General features: G+C 41.3%; 1 protein-coding gene across 2 annotated transcripts in view; it reads left to right on the forward strand.

Moving 5' to 3' along the window:
* Positions 1-1,880: 1,880 nt before the first annotated feature.
* Positions 1,881-13,581, forward strand: part of lrrc49 (leucine rich repeat containing 49) — a 41,432-nt gene continuing 29,731 nt past the window's right edge. The window contains exons 1-9 of one of the 2 annotated variants that reach the window (XM_079695134.1): positions 1,881-2,177; positions 3,185-3,244; positions 3,346-3,415; positions 3,590-3,823; positions 3,922-4,018; positions 4,399-4,425; positions 4,504-4,602; positions 7,534-7,600; positions 12,182-12,325. In XM_079695134.1, coding sequence (XP_079551260.1) covers positions 2,094-2,177; positions 3,185-3,244; positions 3,346-3,415; positions 3,590-3,823; positions 3,922-4,018; positions 4,399-4,425; positions 4,504-4,602; positions 7,534-7,600; positions 12,182-12,325 — 882 coding nt within the window. In that variant the 5' untranslated portion in view covers positions 1,881-2,093. Of the gene's footprint in view, positions 2,178-3,184; positions 3,245-3,345; positions 3,416-3,589; positions 3,824-3,921; positions 4,019-4,398; positions 4,603-7,533; positions 7,601-12,181; positions 12,326-13,581 lie in introns of both variants that reach the window. The other variant, XM_079695133.1, reaches the window with a different exon arrangement.

A 13,581-nucleotide genomic window follows, 5' to 3' on the forward strand; every position in this document is an offset into this window, starting at 1 on the left:
ATCAGTCTATGCTACTACAAACACATAAAACTCCTGACCCGTACCAGTTTTTTTTCATCTCAGAAACATTGCCAAGCTCAGGGGGGTTCTATCAAACGCAGAAATGGAGATGGCTATCCATGCCTTTATTTCATCCCGGCTTGATTACTGTAATGCTCTGTTTCCCTGCCTCAACAAAACATCAATAAACCGGTTACAACAGGTCCAAAATGCTGCAGCCAGATTGCTCACTCAGTCCAAAAAAACATGCCGCATCACTCCGATTCTGTCTGCCCTGCACTGGCTCCCTGTCCATCAGAACCCAATTTAGGGTCCTAGTTTTCACATATAGAGCTGTCCATGGCCAAGCCCTAGCCTACATTATTGACCTGATCCACCCTCATAGTACAACCCGGGCCCTGAGGCCCTGAGGTCCTCTGAGCAAGGCCTCCTAAGGGTGCCCCGAAACAGGCTAAAGACCAAGGGTAACCGTGCCTTTGAGGCGGTGGCCCCAAGGCTATGGAACAAACTACCCCAGAAAATGAAAACCTCTGCCTCAATAGAGATTTTTAAGGGGCAGTTAAAGACCCACCTTTTCCGACAGGCCTTTGGGTCGCCGGAGGAGGTGAGTTAGTAGCTGCCTTTCATTGGTGTTTTATCCTATGTATTACCTGCTGTTGTTTTATGCCTTTTATTCTACATTTTATGGTTGTACTTTGAATTGTGTCCTGTGTACTATACTGTAAAGCACTTTGTACATCCGTGTTGAGAAGGGTGCTACATAAATCAAGTTTGACTTACTTACTTACTTTTGTATGTAGGCCTATTCCTTTTTCACTACTGAGTCTCCCACTTTGAAAACCTCTCCTCTAGTTAATTTGTGTTGCTGGAAAAAGCAGAGTGCACCCCACATCTCAAATGGTAAACTGCAGAGGCTTTTACTGTTTACTCAGGCGGCAGTGAACATTGGACCATTTATTTTTCTTCAGAAGGGGATCTGCAATTGGATGACATTTACCCTTCACCTGTTTGAACAGAGAGATATCGTTAGTGTTATGTAAAATGACAACCAGACTTTACGCTTAAAGGGGGCTTTCTAAATCTGACAGAGCTAGTGTTATGGCTGCCGGATTTGGCACCCTCTCTGTAACTTTGGACCAAGATGGTCATAATCTCACCAAAAATAAAGCCTGTAAACTTTCCTCATTGTTTGACTTATTTATGTTACTTGAATATATACTTACTCTGTTGTTAATTATTGTTTTTAGTTTGTACGTTGTCATGTGCCAGGCAGGCTGTTCTTGTGTGTTTTCCCTCCTCTTACTCTTTGCACTTCTCCTCCTTTCTACATTTTATGTAATGGGTAGGCCTACCCTCTACATTTCACCATGTAGGTAAAACTGTGTCAGACACTCTAGGTTATTAGATTATTGCCAGCCCTTTATTGGTTTTATTTCCATTGTTAGTAGATTAGACAGTGAGAGCTTTTTGTTTGTGCTTTGTTTCAAAGGATATATTTAGATATGGCCTTCTTTTGTTATATTTGATTTTATTTGGCAACATTGCCTTTGTCTTCTCCTCCCACCCCCTTAAAAAACATGTGTTGGCATTTTCCCATGATGAACATTAAATATACGTGCTCACTTTTATTCTGACACTATTGTGGTGTTAGGCCTACTGTCTCCATTTCACCTAAACACATTTTGGGGACATCATTGTAAAGAATCAAATATGTTTTGCTACCGTACTGGCACTATTTCATGTTATTGACTGACAAGTTGTGCCTTAAAGGGTTGTATATGAATCTTGGAAATAAAGTGTAAGTTCAATAAATACATATTTTTAACTAAAACAATTTCAGGACTAGTTTCACTACGGAGTTCTGTTTTCGGGACACGGGAAGTGGGTGTAACCAGGCAACGCCGAAGTTACCATGGCAACAAGGCTTGTCTCCCAGGAAGTTTGTAATGCCTGAACAGAGACCAATATAGATCGTTTTTTTGTTTCGTACCGTAGCAGATAAGTTATTTAACATGTTCATAATGTTACTACCGCTTCTTAAATAGAGTTGTAGATATGTTTCAATGTTGTTTTGAATTATTGCCATTATCTAAATGGAGCCGGAGAGAAATGAGGGTAAAACGATGCGAGCTCAGAAACACAACAACAGGGATAAATGGATGTCTCTCACCCCCATGGTAAATACAACTTTTAATACACTGTTATCATTTCTTGACAGTATAATATTTAGTCTAACCATTCAACGTTGAGGCCTCAGGCTCAGTTAGTAAGACTGCTAACTAAAGAAGAGTTTAGCAACATAGCTTAACTAGCTATCTACATGCTAATGATTAGGGGGCCTATGTCTTATCCAGAGAAGTACCAGAGTGTAGGAATACTCTGTTACAAGTAAAAGTCCTGCAGTGCAAATGGTACTCAAGTAAAAGTATAGCATCAACATATATTTAAAGTACCAAAAGTAAAAGTACATGCAGTTTGATCCATTTCAGATGATATGTTTTATAATGATTGATCATTAAAGTGTTATCAAAGCTGGTAAAGGTGCAGCTAGTTTGAATGACTTTGTATACTGCAGGGTAGCTTGTGAATTTACTCCAGGTGGAACTAAAGTCTGATTTAAGACTTGGTTATATTTCACATCATTTATCCAGATCTGTAAAATAATTGTAGGTATTTATTAAATGAATGTAGTGGAGTAAAAGTACACAATTTACCTCTGAATTGTTGTGGAGTATGAATTACAAAGTAACACAAAATGTAATTACTCAAGTACAAGTACCTCAACATTATTGTACTTGAGTAAATGTACTTTAGCTACTCTACTCCACCGGTCGATGTCTCTATTTATTAGTAAATTGTTAGTGAAGTTCCTTTACCCAAGTCCTGCACTCAAACACAAATAACTTGTAATTTACTTGAGTATTTTCATGGTATGCAACTGTATACACCACACAAGGTAAAAGTGTAGTTCTTGTTTGACAGCTTTAGTTACTTTTCATATTACTGTTTTCAGTTGAAATTATTTTTACTGACAAATTGGTACTTTGACTTTTTATACCATTAGTTATTTCTGCTGATTGTACTTGTACTAGTATTTGTTTTTTAATGCCTGGCTTTTACGTCAAACAAAGCATTTTCACGGTGGTATTAGTACTTTAATTGAATCTCCCGCTGTTGTTTGCAGGTCAACAGCTGCAAGTTGCACATCACTGCTGCCAAAGCAACAGAGAGAGCCCAGAGGATGGTGAGGCAGGACAAAGAACACACTGGAGGACGAGCTATTTGATTCAGAGCGTAGACCTTCTGATGCAAGCTTTAAAATTTATTATGTTTGTTGCTTTACAGACTGAATCTCACGACCTTGTAAAAGACACGAACATGAATCACGGCCAAACAACGAATAATTTTTACCAAGGTAAGTTTGACCCAGTTTCCTGTCTTTTATATTTACAGAAATAAATACCTCTAGTTTGATTGAATACAATTGTAGATATAGGACAACGACATCGATTTATTTTGAAAAACCCTATAGCATACTAACTACTATTTGATTGACTGTTTGCCCTCTTGTTTCACCATCCCTCTGTAGAGAGAAGGTTGCATTCTTCCAGAAGACTTGTCCACACTCCTCCAGTGCCAACATTTGCCAGCGACTGTACAGACTCCCCTCTACATAATGTAGTGCCACTAGCCTGTGGTGCTCAAAGTGGTTTGGATGCAGTTTCACATTCCTCACAAGATGCACGAGGAAAGTCCAGGGGGCCAACCAAGTCTGCAGGGGCCTCTTTCTACCGTAATGCCTTAAACCTTGCAAAGCCTGCAGGTAAATATGACAATATTAGAGCCATTTAGAGTTTGTACCATACATATATAGTATATAGCATCTTGTTGTGTATCCTTACCTCAGTGTGTAATGTACAGGTGGTTCTGGAGGATATAATGCAGTTCCTGTTAATGCCTTCACTCAATTACCCGGTGACAGCTTTGTTTCCAATTTTCAACGAATCGACTTAGACAGGTACCTTTGTTTTTTTCTAAATTATATTTATATGTATGTTTGATTTAGTTATATGAATCTTTACTCAGAATTTTTTTTCAAATTCTTCCTATCGATGCCATTTAGTTAGGTTTTCTTTATGAACTCAGTCACACACAGTATTTGCAGGATAATAATTAAGGATTTAACATAAAGTGGTAAGAGCTCAAGTTTGCCACCAGGGAGCAGCAGTCCCATATAAGAGCTCCTTCCCTGGTGACTAAGCAGAACAAAGTAATTTGCCTCAGTAAAAACCATAGCTTGAAGGTTGAATTCAGTTGGAATGTCCTGAAAAATAAAGTCCTGAATTGTAGTCAACCATGTAAACCCTACATCTTGCGAAATGTTCTTGTAATTTCCAGGCGCTGTCTGGAGGAATGCCCCCAGCTGGGCAGTATGGATGAACTCCAGCTTCTCAACCTGCAGCACAATGTAATCACAAAGGTCCTGCATCTGTCACATCTGCAGCAGCTGGTTTTCCTGAACCTGTACGACAATCACGTCTCTGAGATGACTGGCATCGAATCTCTAAGCTCTCTCAGGATCCTCATGCTGGGGAAGAACAGGTTGGTGGTCATCAGTGGATTCATAAGCAAACAAATACAAACATTTGAACAGATTTATTTTGAATTGCCTCTGCTAAACAGTAGGGCTGTCCCGAATACCATTTTTCGGGCTCCGGATATTCGGTAGTAATCAGCAGCGAACCGCTTCAACACGTGTATTTCGGTTTATTTACGGCATTCATTTTGTTATTCTACTACAGCAGGGGTCGGCAACCTTTTTGATATGAAGTGCCATTTAAAAAAAAAAAAAATGCTATCAGCGTGCCAACGATCGAGAATTATCAACGGGGGGGGGGGTTGAGGAGCTTGCCGCTCGTCAACTATCAGCAGGAGGGCTGCGGGGAAGCAGTGTGTGGATCTGTCAGCGCAACTTACATGATGCCGAATTTAACAAACACATTTAAATAATTGGTTTAAACGGCATAATAATAATAAGGACGATCGTCCGTTCTGTGATTCTCCAGAGCACACGTTATGATATTAGGGTCATGCAGAGTGAGATGAGATTGCTGTCCCTTTAAGAGAGAGAGAGAGAGCGAGAGAGAGGGGTGTGGCTTGTGCATGTGTGTTTGTGGATGGTAGAGCGACAGTGTGTATGTTTCTGGAAGTGAAACGAGGAAGCAGAAAAACAGAGGTCTGATGTATTTTGTGAAACAGAAGAACAGCTAAATAAATGCAACGGCCTCCCAAGAAGAGCTCGCCTCTCTCCAGTCATTTAAGCTAAAGTGGGTTATTGAACATGAAGCTTGTTGCTTCTGCCCTCCTCGACTACGGTCTGGGAGCCGACAGGAAAGTTCAACACACAGATGGCCAGTCCGCCCCTTGGTAGCATATTATTTCGATGAGAGATGAGCAGATCGCCACTGGGCTTTCAACTAAATACACAGCCACGCAAAAACTGCGGCATTTGTACAGCTCCTTATGGGTACTGCAATTAGTGAAGTGCTTTCCTCCGTGGTGAAACGATCAGCACTTCACCGCGGGCCTGCGTTGCGTGCATGGCTTCCTTCTGCAGGTGGGAGACGCGCTCTGGCGGCGGTCTCGTTCAGGATCCGAAAATACAATTTAAATATTTTGCACACTTATTCCACTTATTCCTAGTGTGCCAATGCTGGCACGCTCGCCAGGGGTTGCCGACCCCTGTACTACAGTATTCTTGTTTTATAGTTATTTGTTAATGTATACAACCCAATTTGTGTTCTTTGAAATTGAAAAGGATATTGCATTGTGTTTGTTACTTTCGTTGCAGTTGTATATGTCTTAAGTGTAATGAAGGAGAGTTAGCGCTGTTGAAAGGAAGTTGTTGTTGCTATGGAAACAACGTGACAGAGATTAGCGGAGACAAAGTTATATCAACATATAAAGACGGAGAAAGTAAACGATAACGTTTATGGTTAAGTGTTAGCACCCCTCGAAGAGGCATAAGCTCTTACGTTGATATTGGAGTTTTCAATAAATTCAATTTGGCAGCCGCAGTGCAGCGCGGCCGGTAAAAATGTAAACAGATAAATGATGCACTGCATTTGTGGTTCCAAGCCAACATTTTGAAAAGTATGTGATGGGTGTGTTCCGTTCTTTTTATAAAACATTTTGAGATTTATGGTTTCATTCGACATGTGTAAATGTTACTTATATGTAATTCTATACATACAGCAGGTCCCTTGATCAATTTGAAAACCATTCATACAGTATAGTTAGTAATCTGTATTCCAGAAGGTCAACAGAAGGAATATTAAAGTCATAAATCACTGTAAATGACATCAAGATCTTACTGAGCTTCTCTGGCATTTGTTTCACTTTCTGTAAATCATGACATTTCTCTTCTTAAACCGCCTTCCCGGGCCGTATGTGGAGTAAAGAATACAACTGATTAAGCTTTCCATTGGCCTTTTTCAAGACTCTAGCCGTTTATGCTTACAGGTAGTCGGATATAAACTCACATGGACATTAAGTTACTGTACACTATGTCCGGTTTCCTCTTGGAAAGTGACCTATTAAAGCGTTTGTTGGTTGGTTAGCTGTCCTCATTATGACCTGTCCATAGACACTCACAAAGGCACACATTCCCATTTATTTCTATGCAACTTTTCAGAATGGGCAAAAGTGTTTTCAGAGGTGGAAGAAGTACTAAAATGTTTTACCCAAAAGTAGAAATACTATGATCATAAAATGCTTAATAACAAGTAAAAGTCCTAGAAGTACGAGTAGTATAATCACAGTATGCCCAATGCCTTTTTTCACATTATAACTTTAAAATATTGTAGTACTTTGCAATTAAAATACCATTATTCAGTATCATCAACATATACATGTCACATTATTTTAATGATTCATGTTGTTTGTAAGAGTTACATTTAAAATCCCTTTTATTAAACATGTATATATTTAGCATTACATTGAATTTCTTAAAGGTGGGGTAGGTAATTCACTTCAGAAACACTTTTTGTTATATTCCATGGAATGCTCTTAACATCCCGATAGCAATGAACACATGAAATGCTTTGACAATAAATACATAAACAAATGTCATCTGTGGAAGCCGTGGCGCTGTAGAAAGCACGACCAATCATCTGAGCCGGCCCGGCTAAAGTAACTGGATGGCCTACCTGCCTGTCAGCCTTCCATCTGGGCACAAACGTATCTCGTGCCCTCATTGGTCATGTGCGCGTTCGTGTGTGTTGGAGGAGGGGCTCTGTGAGGAAGTCTGAAGGAAGGGGCAGATTTTTTTCGGCTGCGTACTTTCAAATTCTAGCGCACTCGAGCTGGTTTCTCCATTCTTACCTACCCTACCTTTAAGTAAAGTACAAGTATGTTTAAATAGTCAATTACTTGAGTATACTGTATGTACTTTGTACTTTGACTGTGGTATTGATCGTTTACATTTTCACAAATATTGTATTGTCATATTCTCCATTTCTTTTTTTATCACAGAATCCATAAGATCTGCTGCCTGGAAAGCCTCTCCAAACTGAACATCCTGGATTTACATGACAACCAGGTACTGTCCCCTCACTGTCCTCCCACCTTCATCACGAGTGTGTTTAGTCTTAGTCATTTAGCTGCAGATGCTCTAACTGTAGATCATGATCAACAGCTTCAAGGTTCATCACAGGTGGACGGTCTCTTTCACCTCCTCCGCACAAAAGAGAGGTTTTCTGTGTGAGATGCTAGAGTCAAACAGATATGACGGCAGGAGGCCAGGCATGATAATCTACGTCATTTTAATCTTAGAGCCCTGGCCTATGAAGTTATCATGGTGGACGTTGTAGCCATGTTTTCCACTTGTTTATTTCAAAAATCTTCTAAAGAAATCCAGCCATATTTTGCAAATTGAGTGCACTGAACTATTTTATAAACAAAATATGTAATTCCTTTACTTTTTGATATTCTAACATCTTTTTGATAAATGGAATAATAACCAGTCGACCTACCTCAGTTTTATGGACTTAACTTCAGTGTTTATTTAGTTGCCAACAGTGGATTGAAAAGCATCAAGCTCTTGTCAAGGTAATAATACTCCCACATCCATTCCCTCAGTGACCCTAGTATAATTTATTCAACAGGCACAATGTTTCTATGTTGAGTTCAGCCTGGCTCGCTGATATTAAAAAGCCTGGGAAATGAGATGATGTAAGGAACACTAATGGGGATTTCAGAAGCTCCTGGAAAAGTGACGTTTCCCTTTGTCAGATCAGTGTTTTGCCAGCATGCCGCCTACACCCCTCCTCAGAGACCCGCTGTGCTCTGATTGGTCAGCTCGCCCACTCTGATCTGATGAGTCCACCACCGTTACAGCGGAACATCAGTGATTATGTGTTACAATGGCGTTTGTTAGCAACCAGAAAATGACACCAGTAATGACAAACAGATGAGAATGCTGCGTGGGGTCTGGGTGCCGTGTTGGCGGGACGTTACGGGGCTCGCTGCTGCTTGGAGCGGACAGTGTGAGCTGGGTTCATTTCCTGATAGCTGCGTGGGGTCTGCGAAACAGCGAGACATCGCGAATGGACGCGGGAAGGGGGGGGGGGGGGGGGTGCTGAGGGGGCTGTAGCACCCCCATCTGCGAGGCTCCACTAGCACTGTATTCAACTTTTTCTAAACTCACCAGATACATGACCACCCAATAGAAAATGTTGATTGAAGTTCATTCAGTGAGAGTATATTGGCTGAATACATCAAAGATAATGTTCAAGTTGTTATTTAGTCACAATTTCCTTTATAACACCAGCTGCTTGTCCTCTTACCTTTTGCGTCGACCACAAGCAGTACATCACTGTCACCCTCTCTTCCTCCCATCCTCCAGCAGGGAGGCTCACATCACACACCCCCCCCCCCCCCCCCCCCACACCTCCTTTCTAACCTTTATTTCTGTAACAGGATGTCTTTTCATTTCCAGTTTACTGGAAGCACTCAGAGAGGCAGATATTCTCTTTGGCAGTGTGCATCCAGCCCACTCTTGGCCTCAGTCTCACAGCGCTGGGGTTACAGAGCGACCTGGCGATGTTGGATAACCGATCTGTAGTTACGAGCTGATGTTTTCCACTCCAGCAGTGTGACTCTAATATTCCGAGGACAGTGGAGAAAGCCCTACAGCGTGTGTAAAACAAAGACAGTATCACAGAGTTAGAGGATTCTTAACCCTTAGATGCCCGAGTGACTGGACCCTACACTCTTCCATAAGTGGGTCAAAAAGGACCCGTACTAGAATAAAATGTGTTTTTATGTCATTTTTGTCATTTTGGTTCAGAAAAATCACTTGTATTTTGGTTCACACTAGAAATATTTTATATTTAATTTTTCACTATTTATAATTTTTTTTACATTTTGAAAAAAAACGTTTTGAACATATTGATGCAAATTTCTCCGCTATTCTGAGACCCTCACAGTATTCCAGTCCCTTTTCAAAACTCATCTCTTCTCCTCTTGTCTACTCATAGCCCCCCCCCCCATCAATCCATGCCGATTGATCAAGTTTGATAGTCCTATACCCCCCACCCTTAACCTTCCCTTATATTGGAAAGCGGTTTTGAGTCCTTGAAAAGCCCTATACAAATATAATGTATTATTATTATTATTATTATTATTATTATTATTATTATTATTATTATATACTGACAGGTATCAGGGCCCTTTCTCATTTCACTAATTCCCCTCCTCGACTCCTATCCTCCAGACTTAGTCCCGCCCACAGGAGATGCGAGCGGAGGAGTCGAGGAGGGGAACCGAGGAGAGAGGAGTGGAAGCAGGAGGCGGTTAGAGAAATGAGAACTCTTCTCCTCTGAGCGGTCATTTTAAAGAGACGTCCATTATTGATGACAGGAGGCACAGCAGCCCTCTGTCTGATGGACAGATGTGTTCATGACCACTTATATATTTACTTTGAATTCATTCACACACTTACACACACACACACACACACACACACACACACACACACACACACACACACACACACACACACACACACACACACACACACACACACACACACACACACACACACACACACACACACACACACACACACACACACACACACACACACACACACACACACACACACATATATACAGTGGGGCAAAAAAGTGTTTAGTCAACCACCAATTGTGAAAGTTCTCCCACTTAAAAAGATGAGAGGCCTGTAATTTTCATCCTAGGTATACCTCAACTATGAGAGACAAAGTATTTGGTCACCTACAAACAAACAAGATTTCTGTCTCTCACAGACCTGTAACTTCTTCTTTAAGAGCCTCCTCTGTCCTCCACTTGTTAACTGTATTAATGGCACCTGTTTGAACTCGTTATCAGTATAAAAGACACCTGTCCACAACCTCAAACAGTCACACTCCAAACTCCACTATGGCCAAGACCAAAGAGCTGTCAAAGGACACCAGAAACAAGATTGTAGACCTGCACCAGGCTGGGAAGACTGAATCTGCAATAGGTAAGCAGCTTGGTGTGAAGAAATCAACTGTGGGAGCAATTATTAGAAAATGGAAGACATACAAGACCACTGATAATCTCCCTCGATCTGGGGCTCCACGCAAGATCTCACCCCGTGGGGTCAAAAATGATCACAAGAACGGTGAGCAAAAATCCCAGAACCACACGGGGGGACCTAGTCCATGACCTGCAGAGAGCTGGGACCAAAGTATTTAATAAAATAATATCCAGGGGATGCATGCAGATGCAGATGCAGATGCATTGGCTGAGATAAGTCCAGCCGTGCGTCACGACATCTCTGTTGAAAAACGACTTTTTATTATTTGCCAAACTTCTGTCCCTATTGACCTACTGAATTAAACATTTCAACTAATCTTTGGGCTTTGAATTTTGACAGAACCTTCGAACACGTGATGCGCCTTTAACCTTACCTTATATAGAGTGCCACAGTGACGCGTAAAGTAAAACCCGGAAGTAAGTTAGCATTTTACCACTACCGGTTCCCTCGTCTCAGAGCCAATGGGATCTCTCCATAGGATTTAAGAAAATATCTGGAAATAAGGTCTGTGGTTGAGACACATTGAAGAGACGGATCACGTTTTGTTCTACGACATTAAATCCATCAGCAGTGACCCCGCTGGTGATTTCTGAAGAGTTTCTGAAGAACAATGGTTGTTACCAAGTGGCTGAATAGGACTACAGAAGTCGTGGAGGTCGTTGTACGTCATTACGCCGAACACGTAAACACTCCTCTAAGTTTGTTTGCCCTGTTCTGCTTGAAAGCAAGTACCTGCCTCTTTCAAACTGTTAAAACAAACGCTTCAACTCGTACCATTTAGAATCTGTAGTTTTGAATATGGATCTTAAGTTGGCGTGACGTTGAAGCAGCGACCCTGCTGTAGTTCCTTTATAGCATAACGTTAGAATTTTGCTTCTGGCGACTAGATTTATGATTAGTAAATGATAAAAATAGGGTAGACATGTGGAGATTATCCGGCTGAACAAAACGTGACCCGTCTCTTAAATGTGTTTCAACCACAAACCTTATTTTCCAAAACCCTATGGAGAAATTGCATTGCGTTTCTGTCGAAGGAACCGGAAGGAGTTTACTTCCGGGTTTTAGGACGCGTCACTGTGGCTCTCTATACTCTATACATCTGCAGTGTGCACACATCATGCTCAGGGTAGCAACCTCTAGGAATTCATGTGAAGTATCTCAAGTGTTATTATGACAGGTGGGGCCCCTAGTTAGTCTCGGAGAGAGGAGGGGAGCTACGCTTCATTTCACTATTGACCGACTCTCAGCTACTTGTTTGTTGTTATGATTTGGGAGGTCGAACAGGAGCCACGGTCCTTCAAAAGGTTCACAAGGGATTTCTGTTGCGGTGAAACTCGCTGAGGTAAATGAGGCGAGTGTTGTCATTTAGCAGAAACAGGAGCCTCAGGCACTGTGAAGAAAATGTAGCATGTTCTTGCACCCCTAAATCAATTAGCTGTGTGCAGGCTTAGATATTCTAACTATACGTGAACCTATACACTCTGTAACTCACTGCTAGTTCTTCCTCCCTCTGAGCCTCTCTCAATGTTCCCCTTTGCATTTCTTTATGTGGTGCTTTGTTTCTGTGCTCTCACACAGATCTGCAGGATAGAAAGCGTGTCTCACCTGAGCGAGCTGCGAGTGTTGAACCTGGCAGGAAACAGCGTCTGCAGAGTGGAGAACCTGCAGGGTCTGCACCGGCTCATTGAACTCAACCTGCGACACAACCGCATCTCCGCTGTGGTGAGGCGCCTCTTTCACAATCACTATTTGAAGCATTCACCAACTGCACGCTCACTACAAAGAGAACATGTTCCTATGGTAAAGACTTTTGTTTCTGATGGACATTATAGAGAGATGGTAGGGGTCCGAATCTTTTGAAAAATATTTTAAAATATTTGTCAAAAGGTAGTAAATAAGATAGTTGCACCAATAGAATTGATGCAAAACTGAAAAGCCATGTTTTCTAGAAGAAGAATTACAGTAAGCTAGTACTTTAACAATGTGCACTCTCTGATTCATTTCACACTAAAGCATCATATGTGTTCTCTGTGTTCTTATCTAATTCAAACCTAGTCCCACATTTTAAACACTGACTGCGTTATGGTTCAAGCTCTCAGTCAAATATTTACTGTCTCTGAGCTTGGGAGGTTTGTATATATCTATTTCTGCATTTTTATGAACAATCAAACTTGAACAATCACCCTGAGAACAATTCCTTGGATAAAGTAAGTATGAATAACAAGTAGCATGCTTCATATTTCATCTTTATGTCTTTGTTTTGGAACGTGTCTGCTTGGTTTCCTCTCTCATCGGATCACATGTTGCAGTTTACTGTCACAAAATAACAAACACAGACCTTATCTTTGAAGAAATGGTGTTACCTAGGGAGACGTAGCTCATTACCCACAACCTCCCTCCGACTTTGTGGCGCGGTGAAAGAGAAACTGGATATCCTTAACATTTAAATTCACTCCTCTTGGTTTCTAAAGCTTTAATCTGATAAACAGAACAGCGCATGCCAAAACAGGCCCCTTCATTTGTATGTAGAAAACAGGAATGGAATCCAACATTTAGTCGTGTGAAACCTCTTCCCCCGTCACTCACCCTGCCTGCAAGTTCAGATCATAACCACATCCAGCCCTAATTATCGGATGTTATGTTTTATTTGGTGCACAGGGAGAGGAAACATGCAACCCCTCAGCAGATTATCCACTCTCTGTCATTAGAGCCGTTTGCTGCCAAGGGGCATGCATCGGGCACAAAGTAAACAAGCATCCTCCAGGTGTCTAGGTTTTCCCTCCAATTCAAGGCAGGGGGGAACGTGACTGATGGACTCAAAAACCAGCTGCCTGTGATTTATAATAAGTACATTGAAGACTTGCTTATTTTCTTATTCTCAGTCAACCTACGCAGATCATATAAGCAATATATATTACAAAAACAACATACTGCATTTCCACATTTAGACAGATCAGTACACTTAGTATTCAGGTCAT

This window comes from Notothenia rossii (genome assembly GCF_949606895.1).
Source record: "Notothenia rossii genome assembly, contig: scaffold_191, whole genome shotgun sequence".
Taxonomy (NCBI): Eukaryota; Metazoa; Chordata; class Actinopteri; order Perciformes; family Nototheniidae; genus Notothenia; species Notothenia rossii.